At 37.0% G+C, this 27,265-nt stretch overlaps 1 protein-coding gene across 1 annotated transcript in view; it reads right to left on the bottom strand.

Annotated features, from left to right (window-relative positions):
• diaph1 (diaphanous related formin 1) overlaps positions 1-27,265 on the bottom strand; it is an 84,308-nt gene that overhangs the window by 45,708 nt on the left and 11,335 nt on the right. Inside the window, exons 2-14 of the mRNA XM_079250119.1 lie at positions 13,051-13,077; positions 12,131-12,292; positions 10,283-10,384; positions 9,751-9,881; positions 9,079-9,162; positions 8,921-8,975; positions 8,299-8,438; positions 7,892-7,997; positions 7,571-7,681; positions 7,264-7,393; positions 6,337-6,484; positions 3,669-3,784; positions 1,005-1,069 (exon numbers count right to left, since the gene is read on the bottom strand). Coding sequence (XP_079106245.1) covers positions 1,005-1,069; positions 3,669-3,784; positions 6,337-6,484; positions 7,264-7,393; positions 7,571-7,681; positions 7,892-7,997; positions 8,299-8,438; positions 8,921-8,975; positions 9,079-9,162; positions 9,751-9,881; positions 10,283-10,384; positions 12,131-12,292; positions 13,051-13,077 — 1,377 coding nt within the window. The remainder of the gene's footprint in view (positions 1-1,004; positions 1,070-3,668; positions 3,785-6,336; positions 6,485-7,263; positions 7,394-7,570; positions 7,682-7,891; positions 7,998-8,298; positions 8,439-8,920; positions 8,976-9,078; positions 9,163-9,750; positions 9,882-10,282; positions 10,385-12,130; positions 12,293-13,050; positions 13,078-27,265) is intronic.

Below are 27,265 nucleotides of genomic sequence, written 5' to 3'. Positions count from 1 at the left end.
GCATTGGCAGGATGATCCAGGAGGCAGGGGTCTCCATATCTCGAAGACCTGTAGAGGCCATTTCTAGCAGTCTAATGCTTTCTGTTTCATTGTATAACACACTGCAAATTAGTGTCAATTATACAATAAGGATGCTTCAGTGCATTTCCATGAGCTCATTTCTTAATACTTTTCCACAGAATTTACCTTCCAAAGGAGAAGCGTTTTACCCCCATTTTAATTTTCTCACTGAAAATACATTTTCAATTATTTTTTTTCCTAAAACACTTGACAAACTGGGTAAGTGTATTTAAACAGATGAGTACATGAACACACAGAGACACACAGCTGTTTAATTTGCAGAAAGAAGATCCGTTACTCTCGCTGTCAGGGGCCTGACAGTTTTATCCCTAATTCCTGCCAAAGGGACCGCTTGCAATTACCCTTTAATGCACAACTAGAAATATGATGTGTGTGGTCCGTGAAAATGAATCCAAATGTCTTCATGGAGCCGCTGGTTGTATAGGTGAGAATATATTCGATGGACATGAAGCCACGTGAGATTGTGTGTCTTTATGTGTGCATGAATGAAGGCTAGTCTCAGCTCCCACTTTGCAATTATCCTGTCACTGCGACAGAAACATCAGGCTGGCAGAACACCACAATCAAGGCATTTACCCCCTTGTGTGAATGTGTGCATGAGTGTGTGTTGGAGAACTTGTCCTTCTGGTGGTTGCCAGATGTGTGTCCACTCGTTTTCTAAGTCATCCTCTGTTTCTCTCTTTTCCTAATTTGTCATCCTATGTCAGCCTGACAATGGTCAATCAGAATTTCATTACAATGCCAGTGTGTCTGTGTGTGTTGGGGGAAATATTGGCTTTTACAACGCATGATTTATCTTTTGTGTCTACATCATTGTAATACCTTGCATGCCTCTGGCTTTGTGTGTTAGCATTTCTATATATATAAGCATTGTATGTGGTGCATTCATTATTTTTAGTGAAGTGAAAGTGTGTGCATTCCACCTTTTTCTCCAGCTCAGTGGCTTTGGCCTCACTGGCTTCAACTTTGGTCTTGTCGACCATGTTATCTGTGGAAAACATTGAGGAATGGAAGAGAGAAAGAGAAGGGTGGATAAGATAAGGGTTTTGACAACACACCTGCACATGCCTGGCCATGAAGCCACCTTACCCTTCAGTCTGGCACACGCTGTGTGCGCAGTGCAAGCATCCCATCTGTCTTCCTATTTGTCCCTTATCACACCACTCACAATCAAGATCTATAGGTGATTGTGGAGGCATCTCATTACAACAGGATGCTTTGTGTTGCTTCAACATAATTTTTAAGCCCCAAGTACATACGCCTTTGTTTATGTGCATATGTAAGAGAAGTGAAGCCACTGTAATTTCCCTTTGCACAAGATAAATCTCATGCCTGGCTGTAACACATTATCAGATCTGTTAACAGGGGACAAAGGTGAGGAGGACACAGAATGACCAACAGGATACTTTTACCAAATAATTGTGGGTCAACAGGTGGTTCAGGGCTGAGGGGCTTACCGAGCATGTGCAGTGAAAGAGCTAATTAATGTGAAGATGAATACCACAATGTCACAGGATCAAAGACAGCTTATTATGATGCCCAGGAGGGGGGGGACCAGGCAGATGGCAAAGATAGAAGGCTATGAGAGGCTAAAATAGAATTTGACAGAATTGTATGAACTGATAATGAAAAGCAAACCAAACCATACAGATTGTAATAAGAGGAGGAAATTTGCAGTCATAACAATAATGTAGCAGGGGGAAAAAGTGGAAAGTTTTTAAAAACCTGCATATACAGATAAACTGAATAAAGATGTAAACATGAATGTTTTGTACGATCAAAGAGACTCACAATAATATGCAATTTTAGTGTGTATTTGTGTACGAGTTTACATGGTTATTGGATGTGTAATGGATTTGGGGTGAGGGGGTGAGTCTGTCATGGTGGCTAGGCTAAATAGGACAAACTTTGAATAGAGAGCACTAAGGAAGACAGAATATGTGGGGAAAAAAACTGTGCTGAATCTTAGAGTTCAAAGAAAAATACTAAATAATGCATGCGGGGCAGAATTGGACTGCTTTCCACCAATAATAACTCTGGCAGCCTTTAAGGAGGCCAACCAGCCTGCGCGTGTCAGGACACATTTAGAAGCAGTGCAATTAGAGCCTCCTGCAGTGAGCAACAGAGATCTGCCATAAAGAGCATCAAACTCATGAGACAGCTTGCACCTGTGTTCTGCTGTGGTTTAGTTTACTATAATCTGTAATCATTTACGACTGCTGCTCAAGTCAACAAGTCCTCATTCACACTAGTGTGCAACACTTTTTACCAAAATTGTTAAATAAAATTTCACATTTTTTCATATGAATTTAACTCCCTGACTGCCAAAAATGTCTTTTAATGTCTTTCTGAATCCGAATGTTCACTGCCAAAGATGCCAAAAGACGTAAAAAGATTTCTTTTGTGCTTCATTGACATAGAAAGCTAATCTGGCTAGGTGTGCACATCAAAACTATCCCCAAAATGCACCCAGTGTGTAGCCAACAGGTTGTGAATGCATTTTGAGTGTGCACCACAAACACTGCCTGACGCACGGACCCGGCCAAATCGGCCCTCAGTCCCAGAACTCAACATTCTGCGGGTCCCAAAAGATGTGCCAAAATGCTCCAAAACACCAGCAGCACGGGGCTCTCTGCTACAGCAGTGGCTGGCAGCCAATGACTTAGAAGGAGTGATGAGAAATGGATCACATGGAGCAGTGGCAATGACAAAGTCAGGCAAAAACACCTTTTTGATTTGAGATTAAGGTCCTTGTCCAACCAACTAAATCTGTCTATCTTGTCCGTTCACACGGTTACTGAAAAGATGTGCAACAAAGAGAAACTGGTTTGCACGTTCTTTTCTGTGTTGCTTTTTTCCATTTGATAAACTATTTGTAACCCCTTTTCATGGTTAAACCAAGTGGAACATAGTGAATTTCATCCTGAAGAGGCTGTCTGAAAATATCCCCCCCAAGTACACACTTGAATGAAAACACATGACCTGCATCTTAAGAAAAACTTTTCTGGTCTTCCTTAAGCGTGGGTATCTGCAACACTTGCTACCCAGGATGTTTAGACATGATCCAAAGTAGCTTTGACAGACTAAAAACCAGCCTTTAAACTTTATTGATTCCTATAGAAAAATATATTTTACGCATGAAGCTGGTAAAGATTGTGAGTCTGGTGCCTGTGTCACAATTACCTCAGACATGCTTTCAGACAAATGACTGTGTGACCGCTGGATCTGAAGAAAATATTCTTTTGTCTTGGTAAAATTAATTTAATACAAGTGACCTATGATGTCAAAATTTGCAGAAGAATTTGCCGCAAACTAATGCCTCCTCTTTGGCTCCACCTTGTGGTGGTACCAAGTCTCAACCTTAGAATCAAAAAATGACAAAGTTAAAACTGAATCTCAAGGGCAGGGATGCTACCATTTCTAACTTAGACATAAATCAAAGATGGCAAAAACCTTTCACTCAAACCGGATTGACTAACTGTGTTTGACATGTTTCATCTATTTTGTCTTTGCATTTGTCTGCAATGATGGAGATTATGTGTAAGAGTAAGTGCTGATGACCGTGTATGCTATAGTCTAACACTCACCGATCAACTCTTCAACGTTAAGGTTGAGCCTACGACACTTAAAGTCTGGGTCTGCACCATTCCGGCGAAGAACAATCTGACCAACACACTCATCAATCAACTTGTAGTACTGAGGCCTGAAGGAAGAAAGAAGACATGCATTTTCAAAGTTTTTTTTAGAGAAAAAGACAGAAACAGAGATGACAAATTAAAACGAAAACACCTTTAAAATAACGGTTTAATTGTCAACTTGTGCAATTAATATAAAGGTGTTTAATGACGGCAGTTTTCAATCAGTCAATAACAAATACGGCACATAGTGCGAGCAGAGAATCAGACTGACCGAGTCCAACTATGTCCCTCTACTCAGATAAATGTGTGAACACGCAGGCATTGCCACTTTGTCTTTGAAACTGAGATTGGCTGTCTGTGTGAGCAAAGCAGTTTGAGTTTCTTGTCACAAAGATTGATTGTGTGCAACTGCTTCTGCGAGAGCAGGCCGGTTTGTGTCCAGTGCAAAATGTCTGATCAGGCCAGCTTCACAAAGACACTCAATTTTAGAGGCGTCTTATTCCCTGACCCCATTATATGCTGCCAGATTCAAAAACTCAATACTTTATTTATTCTGTCTCCTTCCTCCTTGGTCTCTCTTAGTCACTCTGCCTTTGTCTAATACGTGTTTCACTCCTTCACTATACTTCAGGGTTTTTTTCATGGTTAGTTTTTTTTTTTTTAAATAAAACAAAAATTTATCCATGGAGCAAGAGAGACATCTAGTGTCCGTCTGGAAAATAAGATTAAAATAAAATTGATGTATTTGCTTTACCATTAATCAGGTAAACTTCATTATCTGCATCACATTTAATTAAGTATGAATGGAAAAGTGTCTCTTAAGCTTGAAGCTATATGTATTCTGAAAAGTTTTTAATAATCATCCATCTATCAAGCCAATTAGAACCTGCATATATGTATATATTTTGTTTGCGATATAAGATAGATCACCATGAATGATATAATAATGCCCAAGACCTCCTGGGCTTCTTGACATTGAAGCCAACCATGACAGAAAAAGCAGCAAAGCAGCTATGTAGTCATTTTCCTTAACTCTCAATTTCCTCGGTTTTATTGCCTCACTCTCCTCCTTCCTCCCCTTTTTTTATCTTTGTATCAACAAAGCTGTACTTTCTGCCACTCTATAGTGCTCTCTCCTACTTTTCCTTCCTGTCTCTCTGTGGAGTCCATTAGAGACCATCTCTACTGTGCTCTCCCAGATCACCTGGATGGAAGAAGCAGAGTACGAGGGAAGGAGAAATAGAAAAGATGGAGGGGTGCTTAAAAAAATATCAGCTGGGATCTGGTGTTTTGGCAAACCTACCATCTCCATCTTCACAATTTACTCCCCAGACAATGTTAAAAACAAGCCACGATTTCCTGTCTTATGAGGAAGCTGAGAAACATTATGCCAATATGACAAAACCAGCTCAGATCTGTGCATCTCAGCAGGTTTTTGTGCATCTTACTCACCATAAAATGTATATTTCTTTGTATGCCATTAAATCAGAGACTAAACACAATGCTGTGAAATATTTAAAACAGGACTCGGTTGTCTTTTATTCTCATTCTTGTGCATTTCTTTTTTTTTTGGTTTTTTAACTGAAACTCCAGGGGCTTTGGAGGACACAGAGCGAGACATTAGCATATTTCTTCTGATAAGAGTTGATGGTGCTCAGTCCATTAAAATGAAATTGGACTTCTCTGCAGTTATTAATTTCACAGCTTTGCAATTGCGCTCCAGAAAACAAACAGCAAATGTAAGAAATGCGAGAAGAATTGAATAGGAAGAAACATGTCTGAACAGGTTCTTCCCTCTTGGCTATACGAGCATTTCATCACATCTTTTCTGCTGCAGCTTTATCATTCTTTTTTTTTTTTTAAGAAGATTGCAATTTTACTATCTGCGAGATGTGAGACTTTGTGGCACATTATACATAATAGTGAATTATTATAATGACCAAACAGACACATTCATCCATCTTTTCATTTAGACCCAGTGATTGTGGAAATTTATTGACCAGCCTTATTTCATTAAATTACCCATGAATGGGGAAAGATTGTTATAAGTTGTAATATGATCTGCTTTCTAGAGGAATCCTGCACACCACATCATTAAATACACTGCACATCTCAGACATGTTTAGTAAATATGAGGCAGAATGTCAAATTAATATTAGTGACAAGTGGACCAGCTTCCAAAGGGAATCCAAATGAGGACATGGGGAAAAAACATCAGCTGTTGCATCTTTAAGAAGAAAGTATTCATGTTTCCATTTCTGAGTGTTTTCATTTTACAAATTATGACTAAATACAATGAGTCTGCAGCAAACAGCTCTGTGGAGTTGTGTTAAACGCTCCCTTTCTCAAGAGTTAAAAGGTAAGAGAACGTGGTGGCTGTGTTATCTGATAAGCTGGTAAAACGGCTCTGAGATATTATGACAACCAAGCAAATGTAAATCACACTAATTAAAACCAAAAAATAATAATTGCATCAGCTTGTGCTAACATTAAAGATGAAACCAAAATTTAAAAAAAAAAAAAAAAAAAACAGCTAAGAAGACCCCAAATGATATCAGCTTTAGTAGATACATCTGAAAAGTGACTAAATACACAGGAGAGTGTGTGTCTGCACTACCTGGCCAAATAATCACTGCGAATCAGAAGCAGGTGCTGCATCAGGGACAGGAAGTGACTTTCGGCTTTGGAATCCTTCACTGTGTTGACAAGGATTCCAAACACTTCCGTCACATCACTGAAACAAATCCAGTTAAGGCTGAAATCAACTAAATCAACAGAAAAATTGCACAGAGAATCCAGCAATGCACAAGATCGTCAACATGTCAGACAGAGGATGGATATGGTGGTGTTAAAAACAACAAACATTTCATGAGACAAATCTTACTATGTTTCCATTATTCTTACAAGTAGAGAGCAATATGAGGCAGAATGTGTGTGTGAAAGGTTTTGGTAAAACACAGGAGACACCTGGTGTTGAAAGTTATAACTGCACATTAAATTGGAAATAAAAACTACATTGTTACACTTATTTTAGTTTCATCTGTGATTCTTCCTTTTTTTTTTTTTTTGGACAGGAACAAGTTTAGATTAATATGAGTCAGAAATTAAACTACTTTAACAGCTTTCTCAAGGCTGAAAGATATTTATAATAAAACATGTCATATAGACCAAAGTTCCAACAGAAAACACCTCTGGTGGTTGGACATTTTGTTGTCTCTTTAATATAGACACCAGAGTACTTTATATCTGCTAAATTAAGTTGGTACCTGAGAAATTAATCTCTGTACAGGCTGACAATGTCCTGAATTAAAGTTAGGCAGCTGGTCTGGGAAAAAGCTGGAAGGTTTCATCAAAATTGTTTGCTTTGTTCAAGATACAGTAAATTATTACTGTACCACATTATATATATTTCTTCTGCTAATCAAACTTGCAAAGTAATGTGGGCTTGAAAAAGATTCATCCATGATCCAGTGCCATGCTCATCTTCATTTTGAAGACAAACAATAAGACTGATAGCTTCAAAAGACAAACTATGTTTGTTTACTGGAAGGATATTCCATTTCTAACTGGATGTCATCAAGGCGCGCTTTCAGGTCTTCAGAGTCATCTTCAGCCAGATCTTTAAACACTGTGATCTGCACCTTCAACTCTTCACTTTCTATTTTCTCCAACTCCTGCAGCAGAACAGGATGGGAAAAAGGGCAAAGAGAGTGTCAGAGAGACACACTGAGAGGTTAGACAGTTAAAAGTTTTATACAGAGTATGTGTGTATGAGTCCGTCTGGAACACAGAGGCCTCAAGATAAAAATGAAAAGAATACGACTGCAAACAATTGAGTAGCCGACGTTTACCTTCAGCTGATGTCTAAGTCCCAACCTTAGAAGTTCAGAGCGAATATGGACTCTGAAGTCCAGTTCTTCAGCCCGGCTTATTAAGGTATTAATAAGCAGCATGCAGCCAGCCTGTCAAAAACACAGTAGAAAACCAACGTCATAAACTACAAATAAATAAATAAATAATAACATTATAAAATTATATAAATTGATGTCATTTCAGCACATCTTTTACACATCAAGTAGTTTAATACACCTCCAACAGGACTGTGTTATTCATTTATTTATTTTTTGGGATTAAAAAGCTACTTATGTTCTGGTGTGGATCTGCATGTGTACCTTAAGAGCAATATTCTGATTTTCCATGCCAGCAAGAAGAGGCTGAAATCTCTCAATATCCCTTCTTTCCGCCTCCTCCGTAATGGCCTCCAAGACACGCCCATGGCTATATGAAAAAGACAGTGATGTTCAGCATTATGATTTAAAATAAATAAATAAATAAAATCATGAATTTGTAAAATAACAGCACTAGAACAGTATGCTGTTCTATTTGTTTTCAATTAAAACTCAACACAGAAACAGAGAAAAACATGCCATTGCTGGGTTATAATGTGACTAAAAGGCTACAGACAGCAGCTCATACTGGCATACTGTTGCAACATTAAACATTATTAAAGATTAGTTGTTAAAGTGCATCATTTTTGTGTATTCAACATAATGACAATACAAGTGTCACTTATTCTTACACATCTCCATAAGTTTCCAAAATGGAGATGGCAGAGAGCAGCTTGACAGCGTCCACCATTATGAAAGGTGCCAAGGGGTCGATGGCTCTGACCAGCAGAGGAATTCCCTCATCGGTGTCCAACATGGATTCTATACCATACTAAACAGGGAAGAGAGGAATTAAAGAAACACGACACTATGCAGAACTTTTTCAGCAGTCATCAGCAGCGGATCAAATTAGCAGTGGTTATGATCAGGAAACAAACATCTTTTCTTCATCCAGATATGATTTATCTGACAGCAACAATAAAATAATTTTTATCAAAACATTTTAACGTCTTAACCAAAGCTAAAAATGACACAAGTCCTTAAAATACAGTTCAAATAACCAAGAATAAAATAAATCAGTTTCATAACAGTCACCTTTCATCACAAAGGATCACATTCAAAGGCACCAAATAACCAAAAATGATCTCTGACATTTTCACTGAATTAAAATTACCAAAGTTGGGCAAACTGAGCAAACAGTGCCCTCTAGTGGAACGCTGCTGCACTACCACAACACATAGAAAGACCAGTTTATGTATGATAGGAAAGGAACAGGCACTTTGATTTGCACAGAATACAGGTCCAATAAGTTACCTTGTTGTTCATGAAGGCTTTCAGACAGCGAATTATCTCATGCTGACATTTCCCTCTAGTTATTGATAAAAGGAGAGAAAACGGACAAAGAAAGGCATTACAAACATTTACCTCAAGCAGAATCCATCACTTTCTTTTCTGCCATTTATGCAACTTACACATAATCGCCTTTCTCATCATGTAGATGTCGAAGTAGACTCAGGAGCAATTTCAGGCCCTCCTTTCCAAAGTTTTTCACCCAACTGGGAATGACAAATATATTTATACATTCACATTGTATTGGACACATTTTTAAAACTTGCAGCTAGTCTAACTTGCAAATATGTGTTATGGGATATTTTTCTCACACATATATAAAAAAAAGAAAGGCTTTAGTCATCTTAGAGACTACATCTATGGATCAAAGTGTTTTCATTAATCCACAAAGGAAATCTTGTTCAATTAATCAATCAGCATTATTAGGTCACCCCCACCCCCCAATCACCAATACACAATACTTCTTGGAGCCCCGCAAGAAAAAAAGTTCTGCCAGCCCGATGTGTCGAGAACTGTCTTCAAACGCTACTGTGAGAACAAAATGACGTAATTTCTTCTCGGGGCCTCAAGAACAAGAAAAAAGTTCCGCTTCTCGTGGAGTATGTAACAAGTTTTACACATTACACCTAATTTCTTATGAACATTGCTTCAACATAATTCATTTGATACGCAAGTGAAGACGCAGAGCTTCAATGCAGTTCTACCATATTTCAGACTGAATGCACTGAGACAGTCCTTGAAAAACAAGTGTCCAAATACATATAACATGAACTGTGTGTGTGTTTATATATTACGAGACAGGGTTGTTATTGAGTGAAACTCGTAGGGATTCCAGACAGCTCAGCAGCTGTGCGTCTCGGGGGCCAGATCTTAACTCCTCGATGTAAATCATGGCTGACTTGGATCTCTCCTTCTGGTCTTGGCCCTGATGAGTAAACAGACACCGCAGACACACAAACAGCAAATCGCTTTTGAGTTCAGCATTTAAATTTCACTTATAAAAGCATCTAATTGGAAACATTTTAACAAGAAAGCAAAACAGTGAAGCTGAAGGCAAGATTTATGTATTATAAGAAATTCTGCTTTAAAGAAAAGATATTTTTCTCCTAGTGGGATGTTTTACAGTTAAATGAACTGCATAAGCAAATATCTGTGCTGGATCACTTTGAGCAACTGGCTTCTTAAAATTAGTAACTTGTTGATATTGAACTATTCACAAATAAAGAAGCAAAATTAAGCCTAAATGTGTGTTTCAAACATTTTCCAACAGCTTTTCTGAATGCACGCATTGTACAGAAGATAAAAGAACAAAATCTTGTTACGAACAGCTTTAGAGGTGTGGAGGTACTGGGAGACCATCTCTCTTTTGATGGAAATGTCTTTTTCTCTGAGAGGCTTCTGCTTTTCTGGATTCAGGTTCATATCCACCTGGAGACAAATGGAGAGAAAAGAAAGAAAGAAAAATTGAGAGAGAAAAAAAAGTCAGTAATTTCTACAGTATTTTGAGAAAAGAGGATGGCTTTGACAAAAAACTAGTACACTAAAGCAATTACTTTCAATGTAATCTATATTTATAGATAACATTTAACATTGTTTTGTTTTGGTAAGATACTGAACAGCACAACCAGATAATCAGGGTTTTAAAAAAAACCCATATGTGCAAGTTTGTACACGTTTAATTGGGTGGTGCTTATTATTTTTGAACACACATGCATCTGTTTAAGCAAGAAAAAAGCCAGGAACTTGCACTGATGCCAACTTCAACATTGATCCTGTCACTCTGAGTAAATGTGAGTTTTCAGACCTCTATAGGATTATTTTTTTGTTTGTTTTCTTAATCTTATTTTGTTTTAATGTAGTTAGTGACACATCTAGCAACCCCCTGCTCTGACAGCTCTGCAGTAACAGGCACAGGAGGCGTTCCCCTATGCTTCATACCCAGAATGAAAATGAAACGCAGCTGGTTGATCCATCCTGGCTGAAAATCCATTAGACTGTAGAAAAGAAGCATTTAAAAAGTTAAAAATGCTTTACTTTAACATGCTGGTGACTAAACAGGGCTGAACATGTTGTCCAGTTATTGCTTTAATGCATTAACGCTGTCAATTATTTTGTCAATTATTAAACCCAGAAAAGAGGAAACAAGTGTTCACTGAATGAAAAAAATGTATTTACGACGTGCAGTGGTTTGTTCATGGATTTATGTTAAAATCGCTTTCAGTTCAACATTTTGAATATTAAAAATTTGTTAAATAATTCCCATACAGGCTAAACACACCAATGCCTTGTTATTGATCAGATGTTATTTCATGTCCTACTGCTCATATGTCGTAATGAGAATTTTAAGACAAATTGTTTAGATTAACTGCATTTATACACATTTTAGGTCATAATCTTTGTTTTCCTCTAGCTAGATGACTTCCTGCCTCACACTAGCTTGGAGATAGTAATCCTGCTTTTTGCCTGTTCCAGCTGGGAAACACCCTGATTGGCTGAAATTCATTATCAGATAAAGTTCCCTCTGAGTTTAAAAGGAAGATATCGTTACACAGCTTTAAATCCATCCTGCTGATTTATAACTAATCCTGAAATTTCCATCCTTCTTTGACATAAATATGTGATTATATAAATGTATAATTTGAGATTTACAGGAAATACTGTAACTACTTCTGTATAAAAGAAAACACCTCTGTTAAAAAGTAGTTTGTTTGTAGAAATAATTGCTTTTAATCCAAAATTGATTGCACTTTTGTTCACATAGAAGTGCCTTTAATAGAGGTTAGCAATAAGCCAGTTCTTAAATCCTGAATTTCGTTCATAACAATGTTTTTAATCCTGATTAAAATTTTCAACCATTGTCCAGCACTAACTGAAACTACACTATACACTATGTGTGTTTTAGTTGTTATAAGATTTTACTAAAATCATTTTAAGGTTTCACAAATTTTGGTTGTACACCTAACTTATTTTAGGTGCAAGAAATTCTTTTTGTCACATGCACCAGCACATCTTTGCTCTAAAATACTTTGAGCCCTGATAATGCATCACTTAGACATAATTTGCATTTAGCATTTCAAATGTTGTATGTTAAATTTACTTTATCACAATATGAACAATAAAGTCACAATAAGTCACAATAAAGCAGAATCTGTGACACACTACAGTCTTTCTTACCAGCATCTGCTCGAAGAGTTCCAGCACATTTTCCTCAGGGTAATCATTCAGCATGGCACTCTGAGCACTGATCTCATAGCTGGCAGCTGAAGAATGTCGTTGACCTGGAATATGGGGCTTCTCCTTGTCCTTTTTCATTCTCATGCTGGTGAAGCGCTCCAGCTGGATCAGTAAATACCATGATTAGGTTACAAGATAAAAAGGTAAGTCAGAGGAAATATAGGATGCAATCTTCACTTTGCCTTTAGCCCAATGTTAACATTATGCTTCCACTGTTACGTTTAAGACCCATAGCCTGCAGGTTAATTCTATTCATTTACAACATGCAAGATGAATTTATGTTGCTATACAGATAAAGTAATCAGCAAGTTTCACAAATGTTTAGAGCAAATAAAACTCAAACAATCCAACTCATGCTGGTGATAAGCTAGTTATTTCAAGTCAGGAGATCCAAAAAGACATAAAATAATAATATTAAATGTAAAACAAATGGTGACAAGCTCTTTGTATTCATAATAATCATTAAAGCTACAAAGAAAATAAGTATGCGTGTGTGCTGCTGCTTCAGAGAGGACAAAAACAATACTCCTCCGCCTAATTCAAACTTATAATGGCTTTTATCCTACTCATCTACAATGTGCCAAATACAGCAAGAACACACAGATTGTGATCACTCATTGCAAACAAGGTGTCATTTTGTTTCAGATCCATGAAGATCACATATCTATATGCCAAGTATTGCGGCGCTATCACTACTTGAAAATGTACAGCACAGGACAAAACAAAGACAGTGTGTTATGGTGGGTTAGGCAGGCAGACGTGACATTTTACACATGACAGTTAGGTGGTTTTATATAAACGAAAAATGACACATTGTTGAGTTAGACACACAGATGATGGGGACACTATGACAAACCTACCTCTTCAGGAATCAGCCGTTTGAGTTTCTGGAAAGCATAAAAGGATAAAGGGGGGGGACAAAGAAAGAGTAAGGGGAAAATAATCAGCCAGATGACAGGGGGAAAGGGGTGAAGAGGAGAGATAGAATCAATTTTTTAAAAAATGGTCATGACAGGAAAATCAGGAAAATTATCTCCAGAGTCCATGACTAATTCACTGCCGGACAGAGAAAGAAACACCAAATAAATGACCAGAAATACTCAATCCAACTCTTCATTGAAGATTAATATGTCTATATTAGAGTAAAGACACCAAGCTGAGCATAAAAAAAAAGGCTGTCAATGAACACAGAAGATGAAGAATAGTCATAACTTAAAAAGGAAATAAAACACAGCTGTCCACCACTAGATGTCAGGCTGCACCAAATAATGTTTCAGGTGGCGATTCAACACAAACCAGTGTTTCACTGGGGGGTAAAATGCTATGAAAAAGATCCATGCAAACCACATTTCCTTCAAGAAAAATATCTCTGTTATCATTAGTATCAAAATGTAAAATGATCAAATTTAAAAACACTACAGTCAAAAATGAAATATTTGAAGAATCATACATATCCAAAAGTAGAGTTGGGAAAGTGGAGTACTTGGTTCCCAAATGTGCTGAAAATTCAAAGCTGTTCCGGTAATAAAAAAATGACCACAGGTACTCCAAGTCTTTGATCCAGCAACATATAGCAGATAAAAAGTTAAAGCACAAAGGATGTCATAATGACGAACAAGATCAACATGGAAAACAATGTTGTAATCACTTCTTTTTTTCTTTGGTCAAGACACAACAGTGTAAACTGTAAACTGGAGTCAATGTTTTCTCCTCTAAAGTCATGGTTGGTGAATGAATGTGTGCACTGAAGACTGCAAACATATCAAAACAAGCTGCATCAAATGAATAGAACTTAAAATAAATAGACACAAACACTACTGAACAGAAAAAGAAAACTCACAGGCTTTGTTAAAGTGAATTTGGGTTGCTTTTAAATGGCACCATAATGATTTTATTGGTCTGAACCAAAAATCAGTACATCTGTCCCTAAACCTATATAGTAAAACAATGATGTTAATACCTAGGAAAGTAGAAACAACATTTTTAAAGGAAACGCTTTTCTTTTAAAAAAAATGCTGCATATCACAGTGCAGTTACAAAAAAAGCCCCAAAATATAATGAATGTTTCAGATGTATAATTAGGTGGACAGTCACTTTCTACAGATGATCGAGTTAATTGGAAGAGGAAGAAAGAGTGATTGGCAACAGGACACTAATATCATGGGAAGAGCATTTAAAAGCACAGGGTTCTAATGTTGCATCTGCCAATAAACAACAAGTACACAGCCAATTGCACAGATGCAGGTAACGCCAGAAAAAACACACACAAACCAAAGTTGTGGTTCTCATTTGCCCAAAGAACGGAAATATACAGCTGACAATAAGCAATGTGGATTCTGGGTAATTGCATGGGAAGCTAAGAACAAGTTAGAAAGAAAGCTTTAGAGAAAGATGAGGAAGGAGACGCAGAACACCGTTGTACTTAGCTGTAAAGTTCTGCTTTACAAACCATGAGTACAGTTTAGTACAGACCAACATACTACTGGTATTTACTGGTAAGTCATAGATGTCATTCAAAGCTGAAAACTGCGTATAACGACACCTTGGAAAACAATACTAAAAACTTTTATTTTTATCATCAATGTGGCCCAATTTAACATAAGATTAAAATATATATTTAATTTAATATAGAAAGCACTTCTAATAATATACAATTTGACAGCAGTTACATCTGAAATAGTCACTCAGGGAAATAAAAGGGATAATACTTAATTATATTTCCTCAGCAAACTATATCAATGGGTCCATCCAGTCAGTGTCAATCAGTTTAATAAGGCAGTTGGTAAAAACCCGGATCTAACATTTTCTCTCTTTATAAATCTCTTTGAGGTCTATGTTTGTTTCTGTAAAGTAGATCAGCATCTACAAAAAACAGAATTCAGAACATGTGAAATAAGAACCAAGGCTGCAGACATGACTGTCGGGTAAATAAGTATTGGATGGTTTGTCTGCACACTTCACCTTAAAAACGTATTTTACTCATAATGCATATTCCACGTAGAACCACCAAGTCTCACACTTTCAAAGGTAGAACACCTACATAATGCTGCAAGTTACACAGCTAGACTATACAACCAAACATTCCTGCCATCTAAAATTACCATCAAGGAAAGCATGAGACACTCCCCCAGTGTTGCATGAAAGTGGAGGTAAAGTGTTTTGGAATTTTCATGAAACACAAACGAAGCTCTCAATTAAAGTATGTTTTCTGTAGGGAAACAGAACAAGAGAGCTTGTGCAATGTGCATTAAGAGATAAATCACCTTCATGGAGTCTGTAACAACCAGATCTGCTGCAGATGCTTAAAGATTATTTTTTCCTTTACAACTTCAAGAAGGTTCAGCTCAGTGGTGAAAAACTCCAGCAGTGAGATTATTTTTACAAAGAATGCTGGGATATCAAAATTATAGCATATATTATAATTTGATAATAATGTAATCAAAATAATAAATATTTTGAATAAAGAAGTTGTTGCTGTTGCTGAGAAAAAAAGCCTCAGCAACTTTTGATGGAAGATTTCAAGATGTACAGTTTGTGCTTAAGAAGAACAAGTTTTAAAAAGATAATTCATATGTGTGTGTATCCTACTCATCTACATTGTGCCAAATACAGCATAAACGAGCTGCTGCACACTCACACTGATTCAGCTCTCAAACTTCTGCCGAGTTTAAACAATTTCAACTCCCAGCATCTCGTCAATACACTAACATCCTGTCCTGCAATACACTAACACGGTCCTGTTCGTGCTACCTTAGGACCGTCTTCAGAGAGCTGACTAGTTTGCACTTGTGGACATGGAAACCGTGTACAGACTACTGAGGAGCAGATAACAGCATTTCTTAAGCTTCATCGATTTTCAGCATCACCTACATGAAGACAGGCAACTGGTGAAAGGAACAGAAGCAGTAGTGTTAGCATTTCTTATTGAAAACCAAAGTTGGTCTCATCACAAAAGCAGATGAAAAAGCATTTTTGAACTCATCTGCCTAAGTTAATTGTCCTCAATTAATTGAAAATATTGAACAATAGTAAAAAAGGAAACTTTAGATTTCAATGATTCTCCACATTTTTGAGAATGTGGAATTTAAGGAGAAAAACTAAATCTGGACAGTCACTACGAGGTAGATATTAACCACGGAAATCATCTGAGATTATGAACTGATTACTGTATTTTCACGACTATAAGGCGCACATAAAAGTCTTAGATTTTCTTCAAAATGTGCGGCGCGCCCTATAGTGCAGTGTGCCCTTTGTGTGCGTGTTGTTGTTGTAGTAATCGGACGTAGTAAAGAACACCATGAGAACGTTAAAGGGTGAAGCGTGGGCGTTGATCGCATATAAAAGAACAGGTATGTGCGTTATGCAGAACACCTTTTTCTAACAACCCTGAAAATGGCAAAAAGACACGCTTATGAAGCACAGTTTAAACTGAAGGCCATCAACTACGCCAAGCAACATGGAAATCGAGCAGCCGAGAGAGAATTTAAGATTAATGAATCGATGGTTCGCAAGTGGAGGAAGATTGAAAACGAGCTCCGACAGGTAAAGAAGACGCAGCTGAGTTTCCGTAGACATAAGGCAAGGTGGCCCGAGTTGGAGGAAAGACGCTTGGGCTAACGTGTCAGCAGGCACTGTTGTCCGCGCTTTCGCAAAAGCCGGCATCCTTTCAGAGGAGCCGCACGGCACGGAAAGTGACTGACAGTGAAGGAAGTGAACCTCGCATGTTTGCTGGAGATTTAGCGCAGCTGTTCAATTCAGAAACAGAGGATGAGGACTTTGATGGGTTTGACTGATGACGATTACCGGTAAAAAAAAAAATGTGAGTACCAAACTCAGTTTTGGTCCCGGTCTATTTTTAAATACGCACACTTGTGTGCTTGTTTTATCCGCGTGTTTTACCATGCCCGCGCCTATTGATGATTGATTGATGATTAAAAAATGTTAGTACTTTGTAATCAATACTTAAATAAAGCACAACCAAACTCGGTTTTGCTCCCGCTCTATTTTTAAAAAAGGCATACTTGTATGCTTGTGTGCATTGAGAATGTTAAGGGGGAAGTGTGGGCGTGGATTGTACCGGTATATAAAACCCGCGCCCAATGGTCAGGTGCGCCTTATGTATGTGTTAAATACAGAAAGGGCGCACATAACAGACTGCGCCTTTTAGTACGGTGCGCCTTATGGTCGTGAAAATACGGTACTGTTTTGTCATTTCATGCTCAAAGCAAACCCCTGTAGAGAATAAATGAAAAGCCCTCATGTGCAGAAACATGCTCACAGAAACACAACATAGGATATGTATGGTTACAAGCAAAATTATTAAACTCCATCACATTAAGAATCCAGTGAAATGAGGGTTGAATAATTTTGCTGCCAATTCTATATTCCATGTCCTCAAAGGGAACATTTTGCAAAGCCCTAAAAGCAGCAGCATCAACATGGACACGGAAAGAGCTCCGAGTGAGACCAGACCGGCTGAGGAAAAACAAATCTGATAATGTGTTTGGCTTATGATAGCAATATAATGTGCAAGTCATACAGTACTGCTGATTTATCTGTGCATGTGCACACCTCCACTCTGCATATGAAGTTAAGCAGCAGCGAGGTAAGAAACATTATGTAAATCAGAGCAAGAAAAGCAACTAAGCTATTTGACAGAAAGCAGAGTTGCCACTTTCACAGACGTATGAGTGAAGTGCACACAGTTCTGTAAGAAGACTTTTACAAATCCCTACACTGATTTAATGGTGGGCTTTAATAAAGGGTTTGTGGGGAGGTTCAGAAATGTGACAGGTACACCACACGTCTTTATTATAGTGGAAGGAACCAAGAAATGAACATTTATAAAAACATGTTTTTCTCTTCAAATGCTAGTAAAAGAAACCTGAAATTTCCAGCAAAGAACAAACCAGCCTTTGCAAAAAGTGTTAAAAATAAGATAGAAAACTGTCGAAACCACCAAGAGTGTCAGTTACTACCACTTACAGAATAAACAGATATAAGCAAATCAGACATGTTGGCTAAAGTCACAATATGACACCACCAGTCTACAATTCAGGCTACATTTACACAACAGATCTTCATGTTTAGATTTTTTTTTGTTAAGATCTGATTCTTTTGCTTGGTTGTTCACATTACAATTTAAATGCAATCGCTAGAGTGAGCAGTCTAATGAAGACACACACAACACATGGTGTTAACTAAGTGCAACTGCAGCACCAGCTAATCCCACGCTCAGCTGCAGAAGAGTGGCACAATAATACAGGAATAAGTCGGTATTTTAATTTACTTCATAGTAAGTTGTGAATTTGTAAAACAATATAAGACTGCATGTTAGCGTCACGATCAACATCTTTGCGGAAACACACAGTTAGGGTACATGAACGTAAGCGTTCACTCTCCTTTGTAAAATTTTTAATGTTTCAATAAAAGAACTCAGCATAAACCTTCTAAACAGAGAATTTAAATATCTGTTTTGACTGGCCCAGAAAACCAGATCAAAATAAATAAACTTGCCTTGGTAGGCAAGGCAGCTTGGTCTCCAAAGGACGGCGGGGCACCCTGCCAGTACTGTATAATGGAAGGGGACACGCTGTAAGCCTAATATACAGCATTATAAAGTTGTGTAAATAATCTTTGTGAGATTAGATATATGCAAAAGTTAGCTCCCATGTCCACCACTGGTATAAGACTCTTATATAGTGCCCCACTTTCTTCTGCCATGTAGGTTTTACAGGAGCTCAAGTGTAGGATTTCTTTAAGTAACAATGTCACTGTTTCTACGACAAATAAGGTTGGAACTTTAAAAAAAAAAAAAAACTTCTAGTCTAGTCTTTGTTGGAAGATGGAGCTTTTCAATAACTAGTAGGGTTGGGAAATAGAGTAAAAAAAATAGAATATAGGGATTTTTTGCTTCACAATTAAATTTTTTTTTTTTGCTAAAAATCTTTTTAATAATACAAATTTTGTCATTTTTATTGTTTTTTTTTTTTGTTTTTTTTTTTTACTTTTTACTCGTCTTGCTCGTATTATAGCAGCAGAATAATGGCCTGGCAACTGCGTCTTTTTTTTCCTAGTTGAAATGACAAAAAATGAGGAAGAAAAAAAAGTTTTGTACATTGTTTTTTTTTTTTTTTTACTTTACAAAAACCAGCAATATCGAGGAATCGTGAGAATCGCAGTTTAAATCAAATCCGCACCAAAACACTGGAATCAAATCAAGACAGAACAAAAGCATATTGTCACAGCCCAAATAACCAGTAAATATGAATAACTTGTATTGTCACTAGAAAAGGTTGAATGGAAGAGGTGGAAACTTTATCCACTAAGACCTGGAGAGGAGAAGCCGAGGCCGCAATGTAAGGCTGATTGGAGGGAAATGAACTTCCTCTTCAGCCACCAAACTGGACAAACTACAGCGCGACACCTCACACCAAAGCCTAGAGAAAAAATGCAACCTGTTAACAAACGACTTAGTCCAAGAGGCTCGAATGAGAGGTACACACTGCTTTATATAGTAATTAGGGCTGGGCGATATGACCTTTTAGTAATATCCCGATATTTTTATGCCATGTCACGATATACATCTCGATATTTACCTTAGCCTGGAATTAATGCTTTGGTGCATACAATCACATCAGTAAGATGATTTTGTGTCTCCATTAAAACATAATTGCTCATACTGCATTAAGATATGTTGATTTTAAACATTCATGCCAAAAGGATGAAATTGTAACGAAGCAAACTGATCAAAACCGCATTTATTGAACAGTTAAAGCAGTGGCACAAACATGTAATTTTAAAACAAAATAAAGTGCCTTTGCATGATGTAATAAATGCAACGTATGAAAATACATGCTCTGGAGGGGGCTTTTCAAATGATGAACTATTATAAGGCTTTGCTTTATGGATACGTTTTTGAGTTGTGTATTTTTTTTTTTTTTTGTTTGGTTTTTTTTTGTTTGTTTTTTTTAAATCGCAGAGTTTAGCGTAGAAATCAGTCTTATAATACAGGCAGAATGTCCTCGTATCGTCTCCAATAAACGGCTTCAGCCAGTTTTTAATTCAGGATTTGATTCCCACTGCTTTCTGTACTTTCTAGAGACATGACGAGCTAGATAAATATGCTTGTGTCACACACACAGTGGATGAGGTGAGTAAGTGACAGAGGCTGTGAATGTAATCAAATATAATGAATTATTTTTGCGTGACGTGAAAAACTTTGCAATTTACATCCCACTCTGTAATCCAGAGCGGGATCAGTGGCGGATTTGGCTGTTCATTGTGACTGTAGGTGGAGTCGTGCAGGTGTCCTCTCTGCTCCTCTGACTGGCTACAGCTGCAGCCGGATCGACTGAGTGCTTTAGGACGGGGAGAGACTCTCGTTCCTGACAATAACTTTACAATATGCGCTTTAAACACGCCAAAACACCAGGAAAGTCTCCAATAACTCCTGTAAAAGTTGCTAGATTTGTCGCTAGTCATTTTTCACAAAAATTCGCCAAACTTAGCGAGAAAGTGGCTCCACGCTGCCTCTCATGACGTAGCACGTAGCTCATGTTATGTACGTAACGAGGTGCGCTTGCTTTAACTCTCTGTGCAAAGCGGTGCAGAGTGGAGGAGGAGTCAGAAAACCCCGCCCACAGCTAAAAACAACTGCGTGACAACAGGATACTCGAATATGACGAATATAGGCATTTTCTATATTCGTACAGGGGACTAGCAACGACATATCGAGTATATTCGATATATCGCCCAGCCCTAATAGTAATATAGTAATAGTTATTCATTCAGAGTTTGTGAAGGCTTGTGAAGGTGCTCAACCACAGGAAGAAGATGGGAGGGTCATGTCCACCATTTACAAGATTGATTGAAGCCACCTCTCTGGTACCCCACCAAACTTCGCACCACCCAATAAGACAGCTCCTATGTCTCACCCTGGTCAGTGACAGAGGTAGAGCAATTGATCCAAGCATTTGGTAAACCCTCTTGACTTTTTAACAAAAGTTATTAGCCATACAATATTGAAAATCAGAGTTTTGGCAAAATAACCTTTTTTGGGAGTGTAGGCGCTTTGCCTCAGTGGTAAACCAAATTCACCAAAAACTAACCATTATTATTGAGATTTTAACTGTTTTCTATCTGTATATTCAGAGGATGCGTGCAGGATGAAAGACTATGCATCCGAGTTGGTATCAGATCAGTATCGCTGACTCCAAATCTCAAAAATCAAAAGTAAAAAAAGTGGATCAGTGCATCCCTGCAACAAATAAAATATGCTGGTCTACATGCATATATCTATCAAAGTATTGATAAGAAATCTAGTTGTGTTAAACTGACCCTTCAATCAGTACGGTTACATGAGGTTTTTTTTTAATTCAGAATTAAAAAATTTCAAATTAGCAGTATTCTGAGTTCACATGGAATTCAGTTTAATTCCGAATTTACTTTTTTTTTATTCGGAATTAACTTATTACATGGCCATTTTTCACCAGTATAAAGCTGAATTAACTTTAATTTGCAATTAAAGAGGAATTAAAACTCACATGTAAACATGGCCACTATCTGATAAAGCACACCAGATTAAGACCAGCTACATGGTCACCTGAATAATAAAGTCCAGAGATTACATTATCAGATACATTATCTTACATCTCATGCAAATTTAAAAAAAAAAAAAAAAAAAAAAAAACTTTATGTCATAGCATTTTTATGCATAAGAAAGTTCATTCATCAATGGATACTTTACTCTCTCATTCACAAGACTTTTTGTTTATTTAATTTCTTTACTCCACAGTTTGGCACAAAAAAATACAATGGATGTACAAAAAGTTCCTACTGTGTATACAAAAAAATATGTTCAATTCGATTTGATTTAATTAAATTCAAATTTATTCATATAGCACATTTAAAAACAGCCCCTGCCGACCAAAGTGCTTCATAAAACAGAAAATACAGATAAAATTATCACAAATATGATAAAAACAGAAAAAATAAAATTAAAGATGATTAAATGATAAAACCTACAAACAGAATAGCATTACAATGAAATCGAGTAAAAATAAAGAACTATGAAGTATGAAACAGTATAAAAAGCCAGAGTGCACCCCAAAAAGTTTAATTGAATTTGAAATAAATATATATTTTACTGAAATCTAATCCCAATCGCATCTATATTAAAGTGTTTTTGTAGCTTAATGTAAGATATTTCTGAATACGAAAGAAGGTTTCTGTGTTACATCGGCATATTTGAATACGGTAGCTGAAAGGGGACAAACTTGTTAGCCTTACATGTTGTAGCTGTGCATCTGTGTGTTGTGGTTATGGAGGAGAAACATTCAAAAACAACTGTGAATTTTTTTTTTTTTCTTTCACAGACAACTGAATAATTCAACTTGCCTTTTTTCAAGCCAATCCAAGCCAAGCAAAAGAAAAGCAAATTTGTTTTGCTTATTTTTTAAAAAGGGGCAAAAAATTATCAGCCCCACAATTAACTGATCTGCCTGTGGTCACAAGATGACTTAGGCAAAGCTCAAAAGAGGAAACTAGAAAACTGAATTAATTAGAATTAACTAGGGCTGGGCGATATAACGATATATATCGTTTGGACGACAGAAAATGTCTATCATTTCACATGAGGCTCTATCATTCACACCACGATTAGGTGCTGTACTACAGTATTTTACTTCAAGATGCACTTCACAGCATGCACATTGCAATATATTAAACATGGAGAAAGATGGTAGCAGACGCGTTTCAGAGCAGGGTAATTCACTAAAAGATGACCAGCCAACCAAAACTGATAAGCTTGTTCCTAAAAGAGGGGAAATTTCTGTCACATGGATGCTGTTTGGATATAAAAAGACTGTCGTGGAACAGACAACAGACTAGCTCACCGTCCCAACAACGGACTCTGACACAACTACTGGTAACTCATTTTATCACCTGTGCAAGAATCAGGATAAAGAACACAGAATAAAGAATAGAGTCAACGAGCAAAATCCACAAAAGCAGCGTCAAGTGGTGGCGAAAGCACTCGTAATAAATTCCAGACACAAACGCTGCAACAGGCATTTACCCCGTCATACGGCATAGTTCCCACAGATGGAGGGAGTTTCTGACAAATAACTGATGACTGACACAAAATTACACAAACAATTTTATATAGTTATGTATATCGTTTATGGGGGTACAAAATTAGTTATATCGAATATGAGATTTTGGTCATATCGCATCGTCCTTGACTCAAGCCACATCTTGTCTGAGTAATGACGAAGCAATTAAAGCCATAATGTTTCTCTCTCTTGTTATTGATATCACAAAATTCTACAAGTAGCTCCTGGTGAGTCAATCTGTCTTGCTCACTCGGATATTGATGAAAAGTGGTGGGTTCTCTTCACACCTCATCTCTTCAGTCTTCACATCTCTTCACAATTTTAAAATAGATTTTTTTGTTAGAAAAAAAAATAGAAAAAAAAAAGAATTTTTTTTCAAATAAAAATAATCCATTATAAAAATTTCTTTCATTTTTATTGTTTTTATTGATCTTTTAACTTGTCTTCTTGGGCTTTATAGCAGCAGAATGATGGTCTGGCTACTGTGCTGTTTTTTTCGAATTGAAATTAAGGAAAATGACAAGAAAAAAGTTTCATACATTTATTTTGTTTTTAATCTACAAAAATCATCAATATCAAAGAATTTTGAGAATCGCAATTTAAATAGAATCGGCACCCAAAAAATCGGAATCAAATCGTGACAAAAGCATATCGCCACAGTCCTAAGCACTACCGAAAAGAAATTACATCCATCAAACTGACATATCACCCCAAAATACAGACCAACCCCCATGACAAACCAGACTACTAGTAATACCTCCCCTAATAAAGGCTGAGTGGTTGGCGATGTGGATTGTCTGTTTGTTGTAAAATAATTCAAACTGTTCATTCCAAATTTCTTGATGAAGCACTTTAAAAACACTCAAAGTGGGTCAGTTTGCTGTGCAGAAAATCAAATAAATATATCAAACTTATCAGACATTCATGTTTTGTTTTTTTGTTTTGTTTGTTTTTTTTAACTCCAATATATGATTTGATTTTGGAAGATACATTAAGTTGAAGCTTACTCACAGGTGGGTTTACTACTAATTCTGCTGGGGGAAAAAAAACACACAACATCCTCTGCTTGATTTTGTAATACTTCCAAACATGCTGAACCTTTTCTAGTTGACTGGTTTCATGCACACTTCACTGCCCTTAACTCACCTCCCACTTCCTAGTCATTACTAAACAGAAAACAGAGGTGGTAAACTCTTAAGAATTAGTTAGCACATATTCGTTATCCCACACATACACAGCAATTTAACTTACTGTACACAGATCTCTAAACTATGCTTTTTTTTTTTTCAAACCATTACAAAATATGTTTTATACAATGTTACTTCAACAGTTTGTCTTGTAGACTGAATATGTCAACGTTTAGCTTCTTTTCAGTTTTTGTTGTTCTGTTTGTGCTTTTTGAAACATGGTCCTGTTTGTTCAGGGAGCTACTTTGAGATTAGCTGTAATCTCTAAAGGGAAGACACGGAGTCACTGACAAGGACTGACACTGTAATCCCGACTAAGCCCCCCATACACGACAGAGGTAACACAGTGTTGAGAGCAGTCATATCTGTAAGGATCAGTCACAGGTCTGTCAATCCAGCTTTCTGCTGACTGTTCAAATGACAGGGAGATTAGTCACCGATATATACTTGGAAATTTCCTTTATCTTATTTTGCAACAATCAGTTTTTTTTCCAGCTACACAATATTGTATTTTATCTGTATGCATCGCAGCTCCCACCTTTGAAAATTCAAGTGGAGAAAATGAACGCTTATGTGAGAAAGTTGGACAAAACTTCCAAAATATGAACATTTGTCATGCAGAGACCTAATGATAATAATTTGATTTTAGCTAAATGGAAATAACATACAGCACTCTTACTGCTATCCATAAAATCTATATTGAGGCAGAAATTTATTGCAATGACTAGTGTGTAATTTTTGATTGATATGAATTTTCCATGATTAACAGTTTAATTAAAAAAGAAATCACGGTTACCTCAAGACTGCCGAGAGGTTAGTAAATGCATTGTTGCATTGAAATGATTATTTACATCTTGAAAAAGCCTTTTATGTAAGCTAAACAATGGCCAGAATCCTTTAAAAAGATTTCCTGAATCCAAACAGTGATCCACCAAAATTAAATCACTTCTACCTTTTCGCATTACAAACTTAAAAAAATCTATCAATAACTTTTTGAATTATCTTGAACACAAACAAACAGATAAACGCCGGTAAAAACAAACTCTTTGGCAGAGGTAACAACAGCACATCACTACTCTTTAACGCTAAATTTGGCATCCGACATGCTGGAAACCATTTCAGATGCTCATACATGATTGTCGTGCTGCCGTGGTACGCCAACTCTGCGTGGCAGCCTACACATTTCACATGTTTGACACTTCGTTTAGCGTGAAATATTCCCAAACTTTGGAAATAGGTTGCGCCACTGTCAGTTTGTTCTTCGCTGTTTAAACAAAGACATTGCAAAAAATGACAATACTGCCCCCAGCACTTCCTGTGGTGCTATGTGTCATTTGCTTGGTGTTTAGAGTTCTTATTCTGTCTGAAAAGCTGTGGTTGGTAAATGGCGATAAGTTGTCTGGTGCAGCGTTTTATTGGCAAAGCCGTTACAGGTGTTTATAACGCGACAACAATTAAATTTAACGTCGAATTTTCATTGTCGTGTCGACTTTGTTGACAAATCGTTGCAGCCTTAAAATGCTATAAAACATGTTACTAATGAGCAAACACTGACTAGACTTTGAAAAGGTGAAACTAAAGTGCCCTGAATGAGCCCCTCTGCAGAAAACGGTAGCAAATTTGAAATGTAGTTATAATTCCGAAATGACTATTTTAAATGCCCAACTTAAAACCAACTTTAAATTGTGATGTGCAACCACTGGCAATCAAATCTGCGGTTAATCTTTGGTTTAGACTGAAGAAATAAAATGTACATGTTAATCTAAGTGTTAAAGTGCAGCTATTAAAACTTGTAAAGTCAACCACCCCCCCTCCATCTACATTTTAACAGTAACAAGATCTCAAAAGCACCAGTGCCTGCAGAGTTCTGAGAAAAGGTCAACATATTTACGATGCTAGTGGAACTTTCTTTACAATTTATGGAAAAGAAGAATGAGCGAGATAAGAGAAAACAATAATGGAGACAAATGAGGAAGCATCCTGTTCACTATTTTTACACAACTTCCTGTTAACACCCCTGAGAATTTGAGAAATAATGCAAGTGTGGAAACATTGTGTGTGTGAATATATATAATATATAATATATAGGTACAGTTGCTTCATATTCTATACAGTTTAACCAGAACAAAGCCTTCAGCCCACTACAGCTTACACAGCCTGTGGTAAATTTTCATTGACCATAAACAAGTCTAATACACATTCACTAAAACAACTTTGAGTTAGCATGACAGCTGATGACAGAAACAGAAAGGTCTGTTTCAGCCTCACCATTTCTCCACATGAAAACATGCACAGCAGCAGTTGCAGGAAGGAAGACATGAATTTATGAGTCACATCACACCAGTGACACGATTGTCAAATGCTCTATCTGACAGAAACAAGGAAGAGAAGTGAGACACTGTTTTCATTTTGTTTAGATTTTATATTAGTTATTTATTCAGCAAAACAACCTAAAAAACTATGGTAGTAGAAACTAAAGGGTAGGAAGAATTTACTAATGTAGATCTAGTAAATAAAAATTAACTAGGGTTGTATTTATATGGTAATATGACTCGCACTGTCTGGTAGTCATGGCTTGCATGTAGGTTTCAGCTGTGACATGGCAAAGCTGCTCGTTAGCTTTCACATCTTTTGCCAAAGTTGTACAAAGATTGACACCATTCTTGAGGTTACCTTTGCAAATATTACATTTATTCTAAATGCAATCTTCAGCTAAACTGACATTTTGCTATCACAGCCTTATGTCATGTCACACTAGTAGTTTCAGAGCTGGC

Source organism: Telmatherina bonti (genome assembly GCF_933228915.1).
Source record: "Telmatherina bonti genome assembly, chromosome: 12".
NCBI lineage: Eukaryota > Metazoa > Chordata > Actinopteri > Atheriniformes > Telmatherinidae > Telmatherina > Telmatherina bonti.
Note: the sequence above shows the minus strand (reverse complement) of the source record. Positions and strands in the feature narration are given on the sequence as shown.